The sequence below is a fragment of the Sylvia atricapilla genome, chromosome 5 (genome assembly GCF_009819655.1).
Source record: "Sylvia atricapilla isolate bSylAtr1 chromosome 5, bSylAtr1.pri, whole genome shotgun sequence".
Lineage (NCBI taxonomy): Eukaryota > Metazoa > Chordata > Aves > Passeriformes > Sylviidae > Sylvia > Sylvia atricapilla.
In genome coordinates, this window is record NC_089144.1 from 5,649,439 (window position 1) to 5,673,623 (window position 24,185).

The 24,185-nt window shown below is 36.8% G+C and overlaps 1 protein-coding gene across 1 annotated transcript in view; it reads left to right on the top strand.

Moving 5' to 3' along the window:
* Nucleotides 1–12,308, top strand: part of BRD1 (bromodomain containing 1) — a 57,434-nt gene extending 45,126 nt beyond the window's left edge. The window contains exons 9-13 of the mRNA XM_066318600.1: nucleotides 1,960–2,095; nucleotides 3,250–3,377; nucleotides 5,208–5,317; nucleotides 7,525–7,679; nucleotides 10,406–12,308. Of these exons, the coding sequence (XP_066174697.1) occupies nucleotides 1,960–2,095; nucleotides 3,250–3,377; nucleotides 5,208–5,317; nucleotides 7,525–7,679; nucleotides 10,406–10,589 (713 nt within the window). The 3' untranslated portion in view covers nucleotides 10,590–12,308. The remainder of the gene's footprint in view (nucleotides 1–1,959; nucleotides 2,096–3,249; nucleotides 3,378–5,207; nucleotides 5,318–7,524; nucleotides 7,680–10,405) is intronic.
* Nucleotides 12,309–24,185: the final 11,877 nt, after the last annotated feature.

Genomic DNA, 24,185 nt, shown 5'->3' on the forward strand with positions numbered 1-24,185 from the left:
TGTAATCTGACTTGTTTCTGCTGATAGCTGCTTCGCATTCGCTAGATGCCTGAGCGATAACTTGAGTAATGTGTCTCCAGCTTGTGGCAGGATGAAAACAAAACAGTTTATACAACTCACTTGAAAGATAAGTCTCACAGGATATTGAAGAATAAAAAAGTAGTTTTTGTAGAGATATAAGATATGTCCTTTGCAGAATGTGGGGTTTTTAGCTTTTCGTTTCAAATGCCATGTGAAATGTACAGTGGTAACTTAAATTCCCCTATACACTTTTTCATAAAGCATGCTGTGTTGCAACACAGTCTAGGACCCAACTCCTCCTTAATCTGCAGATACTTTTCAGTTTACTGGGAGTGAGAACAGATTAATCAATACCACTGAATAGTTTGGTGCTTGACACTCAGGACAGTGCTACCTTTATAATTTCTCTTCTGTAGGAAATCAAAGGCAAATGTAGGAGTTAAAAAACAAACACTCTTGAATGAATATTTGCAGTATAAACTAAATGACAATGAAAGAGAATGCTTATATGTAAATCTTACAGAACCTTGAGTAAATATACTCCTTTTTCTCTTAAAAATCTTAAATTGTGTTGATAATCCAAGTTGAAGGTCTCCTGGGGTGGAGGGGAAAATCCCATAAGTCACTGTATAGAGATGCTTGAAAAATTGCTGTGCAAGTACAGTACAAAAATTGTTATACAAAGTAACTTGCTAAGCTCAAGTTCCTGAGTTATCAGCCTCCTTTGCAGAGGTCTTTGTAGCAAACAGACTGGAAGAATTAATAAAGGAAGTTCTCCCATAATTGTTTTATGATACAATGCTCTGTGGAGGGGCATGTGAAATTACATCACCTAGTTTGAATGTACAATGATCATGGTGGCCTTCAAGTCTCTGGCAGTGGTAAGGATGGCTGGGATGGGGTAGCTCTTTCTTGTGCTGTGAGCAGCATGCTCAGAATTGAATTTGTTTTAGAAGTTTGTTCTCTTTGTAGCCTACAGTTTACAGTAGCTGACTGCAGGCTGGTACCGTTGCCTTTAGTGAGTGCATTTCTGTTTGTATGCTAGAGTCTCTGTTGGATTGTTTCCTTGTTTCCTAATGTCCACACCTCCACACGCTCCCACAACCCTGAAAGGTCTTTAGAATGCTATCTTAAAACTTTTCATTTGCCTCTTTAATCAAGTATATAAATAGCTTAATAAGGACTGTACTATTAATATAGCAAACCCAGAGCAGGATTGGCAACAGCCCATCAAATAAGTAGATTGTAGTACAAAAGCCTTTTTAATGTTTTCATTACAATTATGGAATTAAAGTATAATATCCTTCAATGTATATAAACTTGTTTTAGAGGAAGGCTAATTAAAAACAGTACCATGTATGTTATTGATTATTGGTGACAGAAAACAGTCATCATCGTGTCAGTCAGTCTGAATTTACTAAAATAGACTAGCAGAAGGAATTAGTGTCATGAAGAAATCCATACCAGTCTTTACTTCCAGTGTTTGAAAAGGATTTTAATGATTATAGCATTGCATTCAAATAAGCCTTTTGTTGACTTGGTAATCTGCCTGATTTGTAACATTTTATTTTCTTGGGTTTTTTCTATTTAGCATTTGCAGCAGGATTGTTTTAATAGTTGGAAACATTACTGCAAAGACTGATTTGATACTCCATTTAATATTTCCCGTATTACAATCTCTGCTAGCTTCTTTTTTCTTTTTTTTTTTGTACTTTACCTAAAGGTTCGTCCTGTCTTTAAAATCTGGACAAGAGGAACTTCCTATTTATAATGCTTCCTTGAAATCACATATTTTGTTAATATTCATGGTTTTTTTCATCACACCAAAATACTTGAAGAATAAAACAATAACGATACATTGCGTGAATACAAAAAGTTGTTAATGAAAATGGTGTAGTTTCCAGTTTGATGCAGTTTATTTTTTGTGTTATGCTGCAGGTCTATCAAATGGTTTTGGAGATGAAAGTAAAGAGAGAGCATTAGATGATACTCCAGGAAGAAAAGTTGAACCTCGTCGCCGCTGTGCATCAGAATCTAGTATTTCATCTAGTAACAGTCTCTTGTGTAACTCAAGGTAAAACTGTAAATATGAAATACAGATTTGTGACTGGATGTATCAGTTTTCTATGGCACTTGTGACCCACATTGGAGAACTGCATAAATTTTGGAAAAAAGAATGCATTTAGATTTTCTCAGTTCTGTCAGATCCGAGATACCTTTCAAGATTGCTGGGATTCTTCTGTTGAATTCAGGTTATTGCATATCCAGGCAGTTACATCTTTGAACTGTCTGTGCTTCTCTTGCTCTGTAAAGATACAGATATGTTTTTTGCATGTAGTATCTTGGCTTAAATTACTTTCCTAGTCTGGAACACTAAAAATGTGTGTGTTTATATTTGTGAGAGCAAGAGAGAAGCAACTTAAAAAGCAGAGTCTTGTACACAGAAAAGGTAGTTTGATAGCTTTGGAGCTGTCGGTTGTCAGTCTTGGTTGCTGGCTAGGTGCTACAATGATGATAGTAACACTGTACCATCTACTGACTTTCTCCCCATGGAGTCTGTTGTTTAAGGCAGGACTGTCAGAACAGACACCTCTGCCACCACTGATGTCTCCATCACCAATGGAGGACACCAATGGTGTATCTTTTGAAAGAGCACTAATCCCTGGTTGAAAGGTAGCTGTCTCCAGTCCTGGGCTAAGAGGATGGCACATACAGGAGAGTATAGGGTAAAAACATTCATGTATTCAGGTTAAGGGAATGGTGTTAATGCAGTCTTGTCAAACAGGCTTTCAGAAACCAAGAGAATTTAATCTTGCATCTATTTAAAATGTGATATTCTGGATTAAATTGTCAGTATAATTGTTGTTCAGATTCTATGATTTCTTGAAGAAAATGTGTTCAAGAGAACAGATTGCCCATTTTGAGTAGAGACATTTCACAGTTGAAAGGCAGGGATTTGTAGGGAAAGAGAGAATAGTTGTGTTTTCTATGTAGGAGAACTGTTGGAGCAGTGGAACTGTCTTTTGCTGATAACCAAACAGTTCTGTCTATTAAAATAAACAGGGCTTTGGTTTTATGTTTTTTGTATTTTTTACTCAAAATGTTTCTAGAGCTCGCTCCATCGATTTTACCCTGTACTGATGAAATTTAAATTCTTGTTCAAAATTGTGATTTATAGTGAACAATATTAAGTGTCACGTAATGGTTTTAATATTAATACTTTTGTAGTTTCAGTCTACCAAAGTGTGGTAAAGGTAAACCTGCTCTGATAAGGAGACACACACTGGAAGATCGAAGTGAACTGATATCATGTATTGAAAATGGAAACTATGCCAAAGCAGCAAGAATTGCAGCTGGTAACTATAGATAATTGAATTCTTAATAGTATTGTATAGTTTTGTCCATTTATTTGACAGATTTTAACATTCTTATTTTTACTGCTTAAATTAAGCTTTCTGAAAGTGTTATTGATATCCTTCCAGAAGCTACTGAATTCTGCTTTTGACTCTTTAAAGGCTTTTAAAAGAATAGTATCAGACTGATTTTGATTAATTTTCTCTCTTTGCTTGAGGAAATAAAAGAGGTTTTGAAATAAAAAGAGAAGATGAGTTTTCTTTTACAGATCTTGTAGAAGAAAATTAGTATCACATGTGCTAGATTTGTAACCCTTCGGAATAAATTCTGACTAGGAAGAATTCTGAGACTCTTGTACATACACCTGAGAAGTCTCTGAGTCTGGCTGCATGCATCCTGTCAGCTTGTGTACGATTTTCTATTTGGCATTAAAATACCATTTTCTTTGCAGCTGAAAATAGTGTAGATTTCTTTCTTTTTAGATGTCCTGAAGAAGAGGACTTGTACTATTTTTATGTACCAGATACCATTCCATATACATACTTTTTAAACAGTCTGGAAATGAAGGATGAATTAATTGAAGCCCTCATGACTCTTTCTAACTGACATGTGAATACTTTACAAATTGTTACTAACAGAGCAGAGAGATGGAACTTACTATACAGAATCATTGAACATTTTGTGTGATCACTTCAAACACTTTTTTCTTGCTATTTCTACTTTTAGAAGGTCTGAAACCACTTTTTCCCTGGTATGTTTTTACAGTGTTGAGATAGAACATGTGTTTGCATACCACCTCTCCTTAAAAAAAAAGCAATGTCCATTTGAAATGCACTTTCTCTCAGCAGTAAGTGTTGCCTGACTGCTGAGAGAGGGTGCAGCTGCAGCCCCTGAACTGTATCTTGGTACCAAGTTTCCCCATACAAAAAGTACTGCCTGACCTTTACAGCATATGAACTTGGATTACTTTTTCCTCTTTGATCACTACCCCCACTTCATCTTGGGGTGTAACTCACTGTCTTCTGATCAGTCTCTGGACTTTTTCTAGGGCACCAGTTGTGGTTTTGGTTGACTGACAGGCTTAAACCTGTCTCAGGCTTCAATCCATTGCTGAGCAATGGAGAAGAAAATTGAGGATTCTCGTAGAAGTGCACAGTAACATAAACTCAGTTGTTTGTTACCCTGCTTTTTGACAAGAAATAAAACACTAGTGCTGCTGGCTGGAAATCTGTTGATGTTTTTGAACTTGACTGCAAGAAAGGGCAGGGCAGAGAGACCAAGAAAACTTGTTAAAAATAAGTAGGAATAAAAATGCAGGTTAGAATTTAGGCATAAGAATAGAAAGGTGTAGCAGAGAAGTATTGTTAAGATACCAGGTGCTAATCTCTGTGGGTATTCAGATCCAACACTTGGAAACATATACCATGCAACTTGTATCTTGAAAATCATCACTTCTGTGACTAGATTGTCATCACAGTTGTAAAAGAAACTGTTACTTGAAGTACCATAATTTATCTTTTCTTTGGAGCTTTTTCAGAGGGAAAGAATTATTGGAATTTGGAAAACGCTTTCTAAGAATAAAGATGTTTTAAGATAGGCTATTTCTAGAAGTGTCTAAACCCTGTACTTTATCTGTAGACTTGGAATAAAGTAGTAGTATCATCTAAAGAGCTGTTATGAATGCTACCTTGTTTTTATTGGTATATGTTTGAAAGTTGGTATTAGTATATGGATTCTAAGACTCATGAGCTGTTGATTAGGAAACCAAGAATTGCAGATTCATCTGAGGTTTTCTTCTGGAACATTTTAATTTTATACTTCTTTGTTCTTAGAAGTTGGGCATAGCAGTATGTGGATTTCAACTGATGCTGCGACATCTGTTCTTGAGCCGCTAAAAGTAGTATGGGCCAAATGCAGTGGATATCCCTCTTACCCAGCTCTGGTAAGTGCCCAGCTTCCCAGTGACTGTTTCTGGTCTGAAAACACCATGCACAAACTTAAGGTAATTGGAAAATTCCCATTCAGGTTGAATAAAGGTGGCTTACTGTGCCCTCTTTACCATGCACTGAGTTTGTGAAAGTACTGCAATATTAGATTTTAAGTCAATAATTTCTGCTACCCTGCCCACCTGAGATGTGCAGTGTGTGTGGTGGTTTAACCCAGTCAGCAGCTAAGCCTCTTGCAGCCACTCCCTTGCTCCTTGTGGAAGAGTGCAAGTGAGAAAACTTCTGGGTTGGGATAAAGACAGTTCAATAGGGAAAGCAAAAGCTGTGCACACAAACAAAGCAAATTCATTCTCCACTTCCCATGGGCTGCAGGTGCTCAGTCATCCCCAGGAACACAGGGCTCTATCACATGTGGCTTGGGAAGACAAACGCCATCACACTGAATGTCCCTACCTTCCTCCTCCTTCCCCAGCTCTGTCTACTGAGCATGGTGCCATATGGGATGGAAAATACCTAAGGTCAGTTGGGGTCAGCTGTGTCCCCTCCCAGCTCCTTGTGCACCCCTAGCACTTGTGCACTCCTCACTGGTGGGGCAGTGTGAGAAGGGGAAAATGACTCTGTAAGCATTGCTCAGCCTTAGCAAAAACATCTTTATATTGTCAATGCAGTTTTCAGCCCAAATCCAAAATATAGCCCATACCACATACCGTGAAGAAAATTGTCTCTATCCCTGCTAAAATCAGCATACTTGTCTCAGTAGTCTTTGTTTCTACATTATATATTGTTTTTGCTGCAAAATGAATATAAAAATGCTTGATTCTGCAGCTCATTAAAGAAACAAAAAAGTCAGTAGCTGGAATAAACTTACTGATTGCAGCCAATTGTGAATGATACACTGGAAACTTAAAGCTTTTGTTAATATAGGAGATACATATATCTGTGTGTTAATAAAAGAGAGACAGAGTTCTGCTTACAGCAAAGCTTGCAGAGAAAAGACTGATGAGTTGTTTGTTTTTGGGCCTTTGGGGTTATATAAACAGTTCATACACTGGTTTGATTTATATATGAGTCTGGACAATCAGGACTTTTAATGTGTGTGTTCTAAGGACAACATGAAATGTAATCCTACAGAGTCAGGTTAAAACCTCTGGAGGTGACATTCAGAGCACTTGAGTGTAAGTACCCTCCATGGGTTACTGAAAGACACTTGGGTCAGACGCTGATGATTTGATGATTGTCTCTTGAAAGGTGTTAGGGCTAGATTGAAACTGATGAAGACCAAAAGGGTTCCTTTTCTGCCTTCTCCTTTATGTCAGCATTGGTATCTCTGAGAATGGGATAAGTTGATTGAGGAGTTAAACCTCTGTCAAGAGAAGAAAATTCTTCTGATTTCTACAAGCTCCCCACAGTATTAGCTTTCTATTAATTTATTTCCCAAAGTCAATTTACTGTGGGTTAAGATTGCTGCCAGTGTGAATGGTGGAAAAACAACAGGAGTTTGTAGAGTAGGAGATGGGTGGAACAGGCATGGAGTAAAAACCTTTCTTTGGGTGGAAACTAAGCACTTAATAATGTTGTGAGCTGCCTGCAAAGGAGATCTTCCATCAGCATGGTTAGTTTGTTAGCAGCATATTCCCTCTCTCCCTCAAGTTTTGTTGAGAAAGACTTTGTGACTGCATGTTTTGCTGAAGACTGAGTCATTAAATTGGATATGCAGCATATTTGAAAGTTACACCTTATTTTAGTTTTATTTTTAAATTTTTGCTCCTGAGTTTGAGTATGCAGCATGTATTTTACAGAAATACTTATACTTTAACATAGGTTGGCCCTTAAAGGTATATGAATTTCAAACCCCAAAATTTGAGGCCAGTTACAGCTTTTAGAAATCCTGGTTTGGCTTCTTTATTCTAAAACCTACTTGTCAGTCTCAAAGTTGTACTAAGTGGAATTCAAATGGGACTTTTAAGAAGAACTGATGCAGATGAAAAATGCTTTTTTTTGGTGTTTTCACTCAATTTTGCCACTAGGTTTCCACTGTGCCTCATCAGTTTATGTCAAAAAGTTGTGTGGAGCACAAAGTCAGTTTATATCTAGTGGCTGTTTAGTTTATTAATTATTTCTTGTTAACTTAATTTGTAATACCTTCTTAAAAGGAATTATGTCATTTTAAATATGAGGAACTGTCCTTTCTTTTCTCATACAGATTATTGACCCTAAGATGCCTCGTGTTGCTGGCCATCACAACGGTGTTACTATACCAGTGCCACCTCTGGATGTACTGAAAATTGGAGAACAAATGCAGACCAAATCAGACGAGAAACTATTCTTAGTACTATTTTTTGACAATAAAAGAAGTTGGTATGTTATTAAAATGTATTGTTTGATGCAGGGACTTAAAATTTTAAGAACCTGAACCTTTGCACTAGAAGAAAATTGAAACACTGTTTTTGCATGGATATAATTCTTATGGAAGTATAAACTGTAGGTTAAAATTTCATATTTGAGTCTATTTGTGGACCGAGGTATATATCATCACTGAAAGATACTTTTTTATTGCCAGTGTGGAAAAAATATTATAAGTCATTAAATAGTCTTTCTTATTTACAAGCTACTTTCACTTATTCACCTGATGAAATTGTTTCATTGCTTCATAGATTTTTTAAAAGTAGCAGTCTAACACTGCTCACTATCATTCTTCATCATTACTTTCTGAATTACAGCACTTCCCCCTCAGTGTGCTCAAGTGCATTTTCTTTGGTTTTTTTATCCTCTCTTTAGTTAAATGCTTTATTAACACTTTCATTTGAAGTTCTTAGCCTTTTCTAAATTTTTTTCATGAAACCTTCCTTATTTCCATTTATTTTGGCATCAGCAGTATGCTGTGTAGAGCCTGTTGGGGGATAATTCACAGAACATTCAATTTCCCTCCCCCGTGGTCTTCAATTTAGGGCTGGTGGGGTTTTTCTGGGGAGGTAGGGGGAGACACACTAGATTTTTTTGGTGTTCTTTTGGTTGTTAGGGTTGTTTCTGGTTTTGATGAGTTTTTCCTAGGCATGGAAGCTTCTCATCTACCTTTCATCAAGCTGTATTTTTCTTTTCTGTGTTCTCTGTAGACCCTCCCCTCTCCTAAGTTTTCATTCAGGTCAAGCTAACTGTATATCTGTCCATGTCTCATTATTTTGTCTTGAGTTTGCTTACTTTTAGGTATCAGTTTCCTCTTTAGATGATGATATGTGGCATCTAGTGATGCTGCCATTCTCCTGACTGCCTCTGTGTATGAGTGTGCTATCACTTAAATAAATTCCTGCCTAAAATTTATAACTGATGTTTGCTCTTCTGCCCCATAGATTTTTTGGCATAATTTCTCTGTTGTTCAGTTATTTTTAAAATTAATTCTTCATAAGTATCTTTCTTTGGTTGCTCAGGATTCCATAAGACCATGCATTTGTTTGCTATTGTTTGCAGAGAACATCTGCATTTAAACATACTCAGCCTTCTGTTTCTCGTTTGTTTTTCCTCTTACTGGTGTCACCAGTGAAATGCATGTTATCCTTGGTCACTTTCTTAATAATTGCTCTGTTTGCTTCTTGATATGGGGAGTCCTCTGCAGCTTAAACTTTTCTGATTAGTCTCTATGTGCATGTGGTCCTAAATCATGTAAATATTGTGCAAAGTTGTCTCTAATGGGTACTCTGCATAGAGGGACAAGAAAACACTCAGTACTTCTTCCAGCCCCTTTCCTGCCCTCCACCCTGACCCCACCAAAAAAACCCCCTTGCTTTGGTAATGATACTTTTATTGTGATTATTTTGGCACTCATAATTCTGTCTTGTGTCTCTTATAGTCTTGAAGTCCTGTTTATGATTTTCATTCATTTGCTGGGTGTGTGTCACCTGCAGTCTGTGCTACCAGTGTCTGTGCCCTATGTATTTTCGTATTTGTTTTGTCTTCTTCCCCACTTATATCTGGAAGACTTGCAAAGCTTTCTTTTAAAAATACCGTCTTAAAACTTCATCTGATTTGTATTATAACTGATAATGGTTAGACTGCTGCTTTTCATGCTGTTGTCATACTGTCTGTGTCCTTGTACTGACTCTTCACATTTTATTTCAGTGTGTGTGCTCAATACAGTAACACTCTAGTTTAGAGTCTTTTAAGAGAATGAAAATGTTTCAATAGCCAATTCTACTTAAAAGAAAATTTTTGCAGATTTGACTGTCTGATTTCCTGTTGGTTTGGCTTCAAATGGTCTCCCAAACTAATGTTTTTAAACAAAAGAAGGGCTTCTGCCTTTTCAGTGATTGGGATTGCAGACTACAGTAACATGTCTTAAAGATATTCATTAATTTACCTAATTTTTGTTTTCCTTAATGTTTGTAACTTCAGAAGACAGGATTACAATCAACATGTATGAAAATGACATAAATTTAACTTACACTTTTAAAGTAAATGTTTAGAATTCTTTAGCTAGAAGAAGACCAGGATGTAGAGCTCTTTCTATTATCCTCCATACCCAGAGTTTGAAGATATTAATGGAGCTTAAAACAGAAAAGTTCCCTGAATATGGAGCTAGTGGGATTTCATACTGCAGGGTAAAAGCATGCTAAAACAGGACTTCCTTGCCAGTTTAGCTCTCCCCATAAAGAACAAATCGAGGTGCCTGGAATGTAAGGCAAAAATGCATCATCTGAGAACTGCTTGTAACAATGGAAGGGAAAGAATGAAGAGAGAGAATTCAGTGTCAGGTGAATCTTAAGCCATGTCCATTGTTAGTTGCTGCTACCTGTTCTTTAACTGCATCAGTATTTCATGCTAGTTTTTTACTGTTGATAATCACTAAGTAGATATCACTGAATTGGAATGGATTCTCTGTTCTATGGAAGAGATTTTCTTAATGTTTCATGTTCTTTAAATATTTAAGGCAAGTAAGCACTATCTTAAAAAGCATTCTAGTGTTTTGTTTAAGATGGTAAAGTTGATCTGCGAATATGAGAAACATGGCATAGTAGCCCTGACATTTTGGAACAAACTTCCTGATTTTATTCCATATTTAACAGATTTATTTTTTTACCCTTTTCTTACAGGCAGTGGCTTCCTAAATCCAAAATGGTTCCTCTTGGGATAGATGAGACCATAGACAAGTTAAAAATGATGGAAGGACGCAACTCGAGCATACGAAAAGCTGTAAGAATTGCTTTTGATCGTGCTATGAATCACCTGAGCCGAGTGCACGGAGAACCAGTCAGTGATTTCAGTGATATTGACTAACAGAGATTCTCTAGCAAGGCATGAAAAATACCACAGAGACTTGAACTCTACTAATGAACCTCTTTGTCTAAAAGAATGTATTGAAGATACAACCCCTTAATTGTTGATTCAGTGGCTGAGTTCTGCAAACTTGAAATAGTTGAGCAATTCTTCTAAATCACCATTGCCATATTGATTAATTATTTTATTGTGTTGTAGATTGGAGGATTTTCCACTAAACCTGTTAAAATGTCTTGTTCATAGTGTTCATAATTGTACATAAATGTATATTCAACACTTAACTTATTCTGATTTTAGAAGTAGCTCCTTAATTCCTTTTATAATTTTGCTGGGGAGGGAATCGTTTTTTGTTTTTTCCATGCTTTTTACTTTTTATTTCTTTCTTTCTGAGGTTAAGTTACCTAAGCATCATCTTCCAGCTTAAGGTGTTTAGTGGATCTTAAAGCCTAATATCAAAATGGCATCAAATATATGTTTGCCTAAATCATATACAGTATGGTGCTGCTTGTATCATTTCTTCCTTGGTCTGTAGCTTCTGAAAAAGACTTCTGAATGTTTGTGTAAATTGTTGCTCTTTGCACAAAGTACCGCATATTTAAGATTGGTGTAAATTTACAATTACAAATATGTATTTTAAGAAAGGAGGTTGCATTATTTTGGAGGGTACTTTGTGAGAAAGACATCAATAAAGATTATACTATGTACATCACTTGCAAATCACCAAAAACACTCCATTGTTGCCCAAAATGACTTAAGGTTGTTATTGTTTTAAACAAACCTGGCTTAAAGCCTGCAAGCACATTATTTCTTTCAAAACCATATCCCATTTATCTCCCATTGGTTTAACTTTGTTGATATGTGTGCCTCCCTGTGTTTTATTTATTGTAGAAAATGTATTAATTTGCTTTATAATGAAAAATAAAAATTGACAAATATATTGATATGCATTTTTATACAGGCACATGAGAAGACAACTTGCTTTGGGAGAAAAATGTATTGGAAATTGTATAAAATAACTCGATGGTTTGTGTGTAATTTGGTTTTTTGGTAACTTGTAATCTTCTGTTTCCAATGGAGGGGATTTATGTAACTTTTAATTTAGAACACTTTGGTAGCAATAGAAACTTTGGATACATTTTTGTATGGTACATGTGATGTATATAGAATTAGTACTTTATTTTTATTTTTAAGAAGTAAAGCATTATGTTTGGGCAGGGGGAAGAAGGAGGGTGGGTTTCCAGAACTGCATTTTTATATTAAAAAGAAAAAAAAATAAAGTGAAGATATTGATTGTTGTAGCTACTTTATTCCTACCTTCACTGGGATACTGAATTTGTAACAATGAAAATGGCAAGGTATGTTTGCAATGTGATTTATAATGGCTCCATTATTTATAAATGCACTGTGTTTGAACTCTTTTGCAGTGATATCGTAAATACTGTACCAAGTTATATAATATGAAACACCAAATAATGCATATGAGTGCACGAAGTATTTATGCCCAGCTTTTTTATAAAGGATTAGCAAATACAGCAAAACCAATACTTTTTAAATCTTTTTTTTAAAACTTCATTGAATAGCATACTTCATTGTTAAACCTGCTTGAATCTTTATTTTAAAGGGACGATTACTTTTTAAATAGTTTTTAATGTTTTTATTCTCTATTGTTTGTAATACCCCCGTAGAAGCTTGAAATAAAATTTCTTTCTCAACTGTAAATTTTGTCCTGAATTTAGCCCGAAATTTTGCTGCAGTGCCCATTTTGGTGCTCCATGACTGAGCTGTTCCAGAGGCACTGAGCCAAGAATCCGAATGTTCTCCTGTGACACCCAGCATTGTCCTTACTGAGCCCTTTGCATAGGAGCTATTAGCTGAGACCAGTTGCCTGTGATGCACCCTGGTAATTAGGGATGAGTTGGATAAATTTCACAATTGATCAAGCAAGTAGTTTTCTCAGACTTGACAGCAGACACAGCTTTAGTGAGAACAGTGGTGGCAGGTACTCTGGAAGGACCATCATTGAGGTGTGCTGCTCTGATGGGCCCAACAGCCACATCAGTTGGAAAAACTAAAACCTGGTTGTTTGCATTAAATGTAATGACTTCAGGGATCTGCCATATAATCATGCCCTTCTTTAAAGGGAATGGAGCCTAATTTGGGCAGTGTTGAGACAGTAGAACCACTTGTCAGCATTAGGACTCTGTTAAAGGTATTTTAAAAAAATACGCTGCATCGGATTTTATTTCAGGCTGATTCCTCAAAATATACTTTGATTTTGTAAGTGTAAAACTAAATAATGATTCACAGCCTCCTTTTGGTGTACAGAGAAATGGGCTTTTTTTCTGTCTTGGACCTTGGAAAGCTGAAATGCAGTTACAGCAGAAGTTGGAAGATGACAGTACTTGTATGACAAGAATGTTGATACCTGTGAAATATGAAGTGCCAGTGGGGGAAAAAAAAATCCATACGGTTGCAAAATGATTCTTCAGAAGGCTTCCTACATTCTTAGTTGCTTCACACACTAGCAACATTGCAGGGGGGGAAAGAGCTCATCTTTTGTAAAACAAAAAAAAAAGAGCATTAGTTTAATAATTTTGGAATGTTTTTTTAAGTCACATCTTCAGGGAAAGCTCTAGTTTGAATTTTGCTCAGACTTCCAAGAAATGGTTTCATCAGTTCTTGGAGAATGAAAATGTGCTGCCTTCATCTTCCAGGCAACTATGCACTTACGAGAATTATCAGCTGGAAAAGTTTACTGATTAGAAGAAGCCTGTTAAGTATCCTGACAAAGCATGCTCCATGTTCTTCTGATAAAATGGCATGATGGGCTCATTTATTTTTGTTCTGGATAAGTGGTGGGAGCTGTTCCAGGAATTCTTCCCAGACCTGCCTGAGAAGAGGTTGCAGCAGTGTCAGTTGCTGTTCCCATACTCTTTTGTGATGAAGTCCAATATCATCCAGTGGCTCTTGAGATTGGGTTAAAGTTTAAAATAATTCCTCAGACTTGCCAGTCTTGAGTGTGACTTGGGTGTTTTTAACAGATTTTGTGCCTACTTAGGAAAGAAAGTCTGAGCGCCAAAGCTGCTCTATTTCCAAATTCTAGGGCCTAACCAGGTACAGTAGTCAGATGAGTCCGTGCATGTTGGGAGTGTACTTAACTATGTTTTAGACTAGGTTTTTCTATGATGGTAATACTAACAACATAGTGTGGAAATTCATGTTCTATGGAAAGAAAAACTAACACCACGTTCTGGCTTGCCAGCTTCTTGGGAGTGTTACAGTTGTAAGTACTGGGTGCAAGTTTGCACATTCTCTGCTCAGTTCTGGTGTGATCATTTCCTGTTAATAGAAGCATGAAACCTACATCATGAGTTGAAACAAAAATGAAATGGGAAAATGTCTTTCCTTGTGTCAAAATACGAGCAATTATGTTAGACATATTTAGGGGGAAAATGTGACTGGAGAATAATATTAAAAAAAAAAAAAAGTTTGTTACCTCAGTGATTTTTTGGGGAACGTTTGTTGTGATTTTCTGTGTTTTACACTAGAGGGAGCAATGCACACAGACCATCAACGTCCACAAAATAAGTATTACGTTTTTCCTTTTCAAAGTGCTGCTATTATAACTTATTGCTTGTGAACAGTCGTTTTTGCTTCTAGTATTTCTAGGCCATCAAAGTCGCTTTCTCTGTTCTTGCTGCAAGTGGGTCGATTTGGCCATGCTTCATTTTAACTAGAGCTACTACAGAGGACAAATAGCTCTGGATTTTCTGCCTCTCCTGTTTAATTGCAAGTGGCAGATGAGTAACTTCTTACACTTCTAGTTAGTTGTTGATTTTATTATCACAGTTGCATTCTGTAGTGTTAGCAAAAGACTCAGGTTGCTGCAAATCAAGTGCAAATAAAACCTATCAATTAACAGAAACACTCAATTTTGGAGATGAAGTTTCCAGATGAGACAGTTGCTCTGTCCTGCAGCTTGACAAGGGGAGGTTTTCTTGAGGATGTGTGCAATAAATAAATCCATCAAATAAATCCATCTCAGTGTTGTGATCATATGGGTAAAGGTTGTTATCTATGTGAGAAAAAACTTTGTCACCCCCACTATATCTGTAATAAAAGACGCAAAAGTGAAATGTAAATGGAGGAGACATTTACTGTCCATATCCAGCTTAGCACCTTTGGCCTACCTTGTTTAGATTTTTAACATCAGTCAGTTGCTATGACTTGCCTGTTTTATCAGTTCTTCCTTGAAAGATTTATTTCCTCTAAAACTTTTAATGTAGAAAAAGAGTAAAAGCAAGGTAATGAAAGTTCAGAAAATAATCTTTTGGAATAGCATGAAGTTAAAAAACTTTTTTAAAACTTTTGGGAGTTGGTATTTGATGGGAAATTTATATAAATTTATCTTTACCTGCCTACTTACTCAACTTTTATTGGCTGTGCACAGAAACTGCTGTCAAATCTCTGATGGCCAGGAAGGAAAATACAAGATCTCAGCAGTTGTACTTTAACACTATCCACGACCTTTTTCAATTGTTTCTGTGTGTTAAACTATCAGTGCAGTGATTGCAGTCACCCCATTCTATTTTCAGCTTATACTACATGGAGAGAAGCAACAGAATAAGAATTTTATTTTTCTTCTAATAATTTAAAATATTCTTTACATTTTTAAAATTAATCTCCATGATATCACACATCTTCTCATCACGCAGCTGCTCTGCTGCCTTTGTGCTGCTCTGCTGCCTTTTTATTTTCACAATTGCTCCAAGCTCAGCTTGTTTTTTGATCATTTTGATCTGTTTTGAAGTCTTCACTGCAGCAAGCCAGCACTGTCAGCAAACCAGGGAGGTCTCCACTTACTGGGTTAAAGTGACTAAAATCTGCCTATGCAGAGGTCTGGGGTAATGTGAGCAGTTTCCACGTCCAGTCTTTGGTTGCTCTTTATATGAAATTTTGTGTATTGATGCCTACTTTTCTCATCTCTTCTATTAAACTGCATTTTTGGTCATGTCTCAGCTGTCTGGAGCCATTCTCCACCATGAAGGGCTTCACATTGTGAATTCCAGGGAGATGGAATTCTCTGTTCAGCTTCCCTGACAATAGTCCCAAGTGGCTTTAGCCTAAGAAGATGGGTTAGGAGTGCTCACCCATCTCCCTTCCTATGGTCAGGTACTGGTCCTTCATTCCTCCATCCTTGGTTCTGTGAGGGGACATTTACTGTCCACATCCAGCTCATGAGAATAGGAATTTTCACATCCTTATAAAAAACCAACCAAAACAACAACAACAACAACAACAACAAAACCAACCAAACAAAAAAAAACCAAACAAAAAACCAACCAACCAACCAAAAAAAAAAAACCCACAGAAATCCCCCAAAACAAAACAAAACAAAAAAATAAAAAAAACCAAAACAAACCCCACAGAAAAATTTTGTATAACTCCATAGAAAGTACAAGCAGGACAAAGGAGAATCTACACCTGTCATTTTAATGGGAAAAGAGAGTTGCTAATAGATGGTGCAAGGATGATAAAGGATTGGAGTTGCTTTGATAAAATTTTTTTACTTTGTCACTGTTTTTGAGATTGTGACAGTTCGTTTTTTCAGACTCCTAGTCCTTGTTAAAAAAAAAAAAAATTGATAATACCCTCCTTTTGTAATTTTGCTTTAAGGCCATGGAAACTTGATGATCATGCTCAAGTAGATGGAGAGCCGCAGGAACACAAATAAATTTTGTCAATAATCAATAGGGATCTATTGAAAAACATTAGCAATTTTTTACCATGAAACTTGTAGGATTTTGGGACTTGGAAGATTGTCTAATTTTTCAGTGTGCAGAGTTCACAAAGTTACTGTAAATTACTTTAGTTGTAAGAAAACCAATAGTCTTCTTAGGAGTTATTTAAAAAATTATTTATGATTAAGGTGTGCATAAAGTATTGCTGCTTAAGGTTTTCTGTTTAGCATTTCCATAAGGAAAATTTTATAAGGAAACCATTTGATAAGGAAAATAATAAAATTATCTTAATTTAAAATAACCATAAAACTTAATGTAACAGCTCTAACATAGCTATAATATTTGAAATATTAATCTTAACATAATGAAAATGATATCACTTTATGTTGTAGAACAAAGGGATCTGCTTTATTTCCCACAAGGTTTTCTTTTCAAATAATTCTGGTTTTTCGAGTGCAGGGACTTTGTGGGCAAAGCAAGCAAACGAGCTTCCTGCATGGATTTGACATTGAAGCAGTGGGGTAGAGACAACTGGGCATTAAAAACAAAACAAAAACTTAATTTTGTGACAGGAACCGTGCAATAGCAGGTCCTTGATGGCCCCTTCCATGCTGTGTTGTTAATTTTTAAGTGTTAAGCTGCCCCATGACATGTAAATATGACTTTTAAACTAATTTTCTCAAGTCTAATTTTACTGTGAATTATTTTCCTTTCTCTCTCCCCAATTCAGATTTTAAAGTCAGAATAAGTAATCAGAATTAATGGTTGCCAGGATGAGAGAAGCAAACATGCTGTGGTTTTTTGCTCTCCTTTTCATTTACCTACTCTCACATTAATATTTACATCATATTTTGCATCGTTGTGGTGGTGTTTATACAAGGCATGTCATTAAGAGATATACAAGTTTTAGTTTATATAATGATAATGATATTTTGTGTAAATAAAATGTGTCATCCAATATGGTAATTTTTTTCTGGTTTTTTTCAGAAGACTTTCTGGAATGGAGTGAAAAATACTTCTCATCAAAATAAAGAGTAAGAGAGAATTGTTAGCAGCTAAGAGAAGTTACTGAATTATTTGCTTTATCAGAGACTATGCCTGTCAACCAGAAAATACAAGGAAAAGAAAACTTAAAAGGTAAAGAACTGATGACTGTAAAATAATTTTTATTTTATAAGTCCTAATTTCTAGGCAAGGCAGAGGAGGCTGCATAGAAAATGAGAGCAGGATTCTGAGTTTAGAGTTAGAATAGAACAAAATAAGGTCAAAGACAGTAGCAGCAGCAGATAGTCACATGACACCTCCTCCAGAGCCTTGTATGCCAGAGACTGTTGATGCTGCTTATTACTGCAATTGTTCAAAGTCAATTGAACAAGCCTCCCATGCTTCATGTAAGTTATTTGCATAAAAATAAACCATTAGCATTTTAACACCTCAGCAATAAAAAAAGTTTTAGTTTTGAAAACTCTGGTCTTATTTTTTATTTAACATTCAGTAGTTTCATTAATCTTGGTTAGTGTGACACTGTCTTCTGTGTCCAAGGTTACTGGAGTTGACAGTGATTTATTCAGTCAGGTTAGGGGGAGCTAATGAACTACACAAGTCTGTTTTATTACCTGTCTCTCTAAAAATTACTTTTGGGGACAGCCTGAAGTTCGTATTAGCTTTTGTATTCAAAAGTCTCGTTAATGTCAGCTATATGTGTACAATTACCAGTTAAAGAACAAACAGCCTTGAAAGTGAAAACACAATTGCAAAGCTGAAGCTGAGCCTGTTTAGGTGTTGCATTTGCAGCAAGAGAGCACAGGAAACCTTTGCAGTAGATATTGGTCCTCTCATGCACACATAATCAAATTACCACTTAGTTTTCTGATATTCATGGGTTCTGCTATAAAGAAAACCACAGGCTCTTTGACTATAGGTTTAGACAACCACTTAATACTTAATTTGATTACAAACAAGAGGGAAAACAGCTCCAGAGCAAGGCAAAAGCAATACATGGCTTAGTGCTGCTGCTGCTACCATTAAAATAGTTTAGGTAAAACTCCTGTTGGTGGAAATTGAGTGAATTGCCCAAGGACAGTAGAAATTCAGATTGTCCAGGGCCATGGAGAAGGCTTGGGACAGAGCTAGGAATCAAACTGAACACATTCCTGCCTCAGTTATAAAACTATGTCTTCTTTTTTAATCAGTTGATAGATTTGGAATTGAATCACCAGCTCAGCTGCCCAGTGAATTTTGTTAGACAAGGAGTGTGTTGGGCTGGCCCCAGCTAGCAGCAAACACCCACAGAACCACTCCTTTATTCCCTGTGGGATGTGGGAGTGCAGAGGGAGAGAAAAAACAAGCAAACTTGTGGATCGAGATTAAACAGTTTAACAAATGGTCATGGATATACCCCTTTGGGCAGCTCAGGTCGACACTTGTGGCTGTGTTTCCTCCCAGTCTCCTTCCTCCTCCCAGCAGAGTGGCAGAGTGAAAACCAGAACGACTTGGGGCTGTACAAACACTGCTCAGCAGTAGCCAAAACACTTGTATGTGACCAGCAGAGTTCAGTCACATATCCAGAACATGGCACAATATCAGCTGCTGTGACACTCCAGCCAGACCCAGTATAAAAGTTTAAGATATTTTTCAATTTGCTTTTGTTTTGCATGAGCATCAATGATCTTGTTATGGCAACAAGATTTTTATTTTGAGGCAGAAGCCCTTTAACCTCTTGTTAGAATAGTCAACAGTGCTGTAGGCACTATGGGATATGGGAGGCTCAGATAAATTCCCATTTCATCCTGTGGACACTGAACTTGGGCAGCTGTTACCCCAGCCAGCCATCCATTCTGTAAATAGGAACACTTCTAAAACAAGGCCTTGTTGAAATGAAGGTGCTTCAATGAAAACCAAAATGGTTACCAAAAACCAGCTTAATAATTATATTAAAAAATTTTGCTTCAGTATATTTATTTATCTTGGTCTCTTACCTACCCATAAATCTTGATTCTACCTAATTTCTGCTCCTGTGTTGCAGATGTGAAATACAATATAAAACTTTCTCTTATAAAACAGATACTAATTGATCTTAATCTCTTTGCTGCTATTTGACTGCTGGTACCAGTTGTTCCCAGTATCCAGTCTATATGGGTGTGCCATGGCAGTACTGAAATAAATAGAAGTTCTACTGTGCATCCTGGGAATGCATTTGGGGACTACCAAAGCAAATAGTGTGTGTAGTTAAAGAGCTTAAATTCATCTGTAATGTGTTTAAAGTTATGGGGTTTTACCAGTCTCTGCTTCATTTAGAAACTCAATTTCCATTTCTTTATGTGCTGATAAAAATATGAATGTTTTAACATTTTACTTAAGCTAATTTCATACTGCTAGATCTCTGGGAAAAAAAAAAAAGATGACAGGCTGTTAAGTATTATTCCCTAAATACATGTTAAAGTAGTAAAAATAGAAAAAAAAATCCTTATTTTGTGGAAGTGGAAGCACTAAGTTTTAATCAAATGATAGCACAAAATTAGCACAGTGGTCATTAAGGGATTTGGGTACTTCATTCTGATAGATGAGCTGCTCACTTAATACTAATATACTACAAGGAGATAGGAGAACTATGTTAGGCATAATTTTTCTTGTGAATTACTTTTCTTATTAAGACCAGCTTATTGTGAAAACACAGTAAAAGTATAAACTGTGCTTATATATCTCACAAACATAATTAATTTTCACTAAATGAGTACAACCTTAGTTAAACAGTTTTCCCTCAGAAGCAAAATATAGCTACCTTAATGGGCTGAATTTTGCCCAAACTTAAGGCTTGGGCTAAAATTCATCTATCATCAATGAAAAATTACAGCCATGGACCAAAATTTTTGCAATGAAAAGTCTAAACCTGACTCTCTTACTCAGTTAAGGTTTTTTGCTTGCTTGCTTATTTGTTTGTGTTTTGTTGCTCATCCTCTCTCTGCTCATCCCTTATAATTTCTGATAATCTTTCCCAAAGGTGGAACTGTAAAAGTAACTGCCTGGAGACAGAGATGAAGAGGACGTGGCTCTGCTTTCCATTTTCTGTCTTGCTTCATCTTTCAGATCTCTGAGAGGCCTGTTTTTAACATTCATGGGCAGGTTTCCCTTCAGTTGATTTTCTTTCTCCTCCTCTCTGCTGTGAGAGGGGAAACGAAATTGTTAGCTCTGAAGGAGGTGAACCAACTGAGCACATCTTTAGCTTTTAACTTGCACAATATGAGATTAAGAGGGTGCACAAGAACCAGTTTGTCTGGATCCTGCTCTGTGCACCCACACAGGCCTGCTGAATTTTGGACAACTAACATTTACAATTGCATGACAACACGTATCCAAACTGAAATTTTAAATTAGCTTGCTTGGTTGGGTTTCTTTTATTGCCTGTTTTAAAAGAGTACATATTACAGACAAATACAAGCCTGCAAAGGTGCTGATTTCCAGACAATATTCTGCAACTAGCAGTTCAAACAGAAGAAATATACACAAATTATGCAAAGATGGTTAAAACAGTTTATTCTTCAGTAAATATGCCTGCATTCTGCAGAGTAAAACTTATTTGTGTCCAATTCGTTTTGGTAAATTAATGCTTTTTGGATAAAACTCTCTTGTATGAAAGAACACTTGTATAAAATATATTATAATATAAAAAAATCAGTCCTTTCTCTCAATTTATTACAATTTGCCATGGTTTGATTCCTGCAGTCCCCAAATGAGAGGGAGTTTGCTGTGTCCTTCAACTGTAACTGAAGTCACAGGGTTGACTTACAGCAAATGATGTCTCCAGGATAATGTAGACAATAGCAATATCAGTAGGCCTTTGGCAGAGAAAGATTATAATGTTCTAAGACTAAATTATGAAAGTTAACTATTTAGAAGGTCATGGGAATCTTTAGAGTGGGATGTAATTAAACCCTGACTTGTTCCCAGAGGAAGAGTTGCTGGCAAAGGAAAAATCTAGGGCATTAAGTCTGAAACAACTTTTCAGTTTTAAAAAGTTTGTTTTATCCAAAAAAGATCACTTGCTGAATCTATGCTGGAGCAGTGCAGGGAGGAGTGTCCCAGGGGTGGGACCCAAGCTGGAGCAGGGGAAGTGTGAGGAGTTCCCCCTCTGAGGAGGAAGGAGTGACAGGGACAATGTGTGATGAATTGTCATGACAGCCCCCATTTCCCATCCCCTTGTGCTGCTGGTGGGGAGGAAGCAGAGAAACTGGGAGTGGAATTGAGCCTGGAAGAAGGGAAGAATGGGAATGGGCTTTAATATTTGATTTCTTCTGATCCTCCTTGGATTCGATTGACAATAAATTAATTTCCCCAAGCTGAGTCTGTTTTGCCTGGGATCTTCTGATCAAACAGCTGAGTAATCACTCCCTGTTACTGCTGAGTGATACCTCCCTGTCTGTATCTCAGCCTGGGATCTTTTACATTTTCTCTCCCCTGCCCATTTGTGAAACAGGGAGTGAAAGAGTGCCTTGGGTGCCCCCACACCTCTCAAGGAAGCAGCTCTCATGGCCCTGGTGGGCAGTAACCATGCAGGATGGATCAGAGAGATCAGCTCTGTGCCCTGCTTCAGTTTGCCAAGGAATCTGAGCACAGCCATGCAAACACTTCCCTGTTACTCTCATGTCTGCAGTGAAAGCAGATACTCACAGTTTTGTTTCCTGGTGGAGCTGCTCAGCTCTGCCAAATTTCAGACTGTTGCCACAAAGGCTCATTCTGTAGTCCAGGGAACAAACACGAGCTATAAAACGTCTGGATTAATTTCTTCATAAATATTTAATAGCTTATTTAAAGTGGAATAACTTCAGCAGTGATAAAGACCTTTCTCATCACAGGCAAAATAATTAACCACGAGGATTTAAGCTTATCTCTGTGACTTTGCTTTGGAACAATAAAACTGCGCTGACCCAAACAGATCCTGTATTCACCTGGAAAAGGCTGTTCATTTCTGCCTTTCAGTCCATATTTTATGCATTATATTATGCACTAAGGGGCTTAAATAGAGAATAGACAGGTCTCCTTGCAGACTTTCTGAGGCTTTCCAGAATTCAGGGCACCTCAGCTAATTAATAACTCTATAGATTTTAAAGAACTCTTGATGAAAAGCTTGGGTTTTGTGTAGATGTAGACATTTTCATTGCTTTCATTTCTCTTACTTTTACAGAGTCTTGAAGTAAATAACTTGAAGAGAAAGGCATTGAATTTGAATTTGAGTTTTTCAAACTATTTGAAATTTCTGAATTTTGAAACAAATAAACTTATTTATTTGGAAAATGTTGTTTTCCTAACTGTCATTTCCTTGCAACAGAAGTCCTACCTAGGTATTCACTGAATGAGCACATGAGCATAGAAGTCTACCCATGGAAAAATTAGAGCTTAATGCTTTAAGCTGCTACACTTTAAATGGAGAGCGGAAATGTACTGCTGGATCACTCCTGCTGAACTAGCATAATTTGGGAAAGTCGTTTGGGGACCTTTTTATTTATGTTTTCCAAGTTGTATTTTGTTTAGGCCATTTGCAAAGTGCTATTATTTCCCACTGTCCACAATCCAACCAGCTAGAACTAACTTTTTACTTTTCCTCATTCTGAAGGCTGCTGTTTCTGCATTCTAATTCATCACTATCTGTCCAATATATCAAAATGCACTTGCTAGTTTCTTCTAAAATTTACTGAGAGTATTGAGTGACTTTCCATTAAATCAGTATTTACTGGACTGATGAGCTGTAGATCCATCTGTCTGGAGTATATGTGACCAACACAGCACAATTTGGAGGGATCTGATGCTAAAGCAGATATTTCAAGGTAGTTGCTCTTCCATTGCTAATGAAGACTTTAAAGTGACAACAGATCTCAAAGGCTGAGTGGTGACTGTTTCATCAGTTCCAAAATAGTGCATCTTTGCTTTCATATTTAAATAGTCAGTTGTAATCATAAGGCTACAGAACTAGGTAGAGTAAAAAGGATTCCTACTTCAAAGGGAATAGAACAAGCAACAATTTCAGGTATCTTGAGAGTATATGCCAAATGAATCTGCACATACCATTTTTCTGCAATTATTTGCAGCTCTGATGTTGAGTCTGAAGCAAAGAATTAAAAAGTTCACTGAGGTCTAGGAGTAAGAAACAGTGTCTAATAATTACAAAAAAAAGTTATTCTGATGAGTGCCACCTGTATAATTCAGTTTGTGTATCTGTCTACGTGTATAGGTAAACCCATGTGATGTAAATGGGTTCACAGAGGGACTTTCCATTCATTCTGAGTGCTCTTTATGTTGCACAGACATCTGAAGTGGATCAAAGCTAACAAATGGTTCAGACAATCTCTAGCCACGACCCAAGACCCTTAAAGAGGCCAAAGCACTGCTTCTGTTCCCCATCCTCCTCATATATTGACATAAAAAAGGGGTATTATAAGACATGGGATTGTAAGACATAAAGCCAGCAAGGAATAGTTTAGTTACTTTAAGCTCTACTACAAATTTGCTTTCACCTGACAATTATTGCAGCTTTTTGACACAACTGCTCTGGATGGTGGCCATGTCCTTCTCTGACAGGGTGATAAGACAAGTCTGACTGCAGGGTTCAGGCTGCTATAAATGAGGTTTGCAGAAAAAGAGACCCTATATGCTTAGCACATACATTTTTAATAACAACTGGGTGAGAAACATCCAAAGATAATTTTCTCCTCATAATGTTACACTTCCAGTCAGTTCTTTCCCATCTCTTTCTTCTCTAAATTCTTTAATAGTAGCAACAGGAAAAGACAAAGCAGCATCAGCCCTGCTCTTCATTCTTTGGGAGGCTTCATACAGTGTGAAGCTGTCTCTGTGCTCAGAC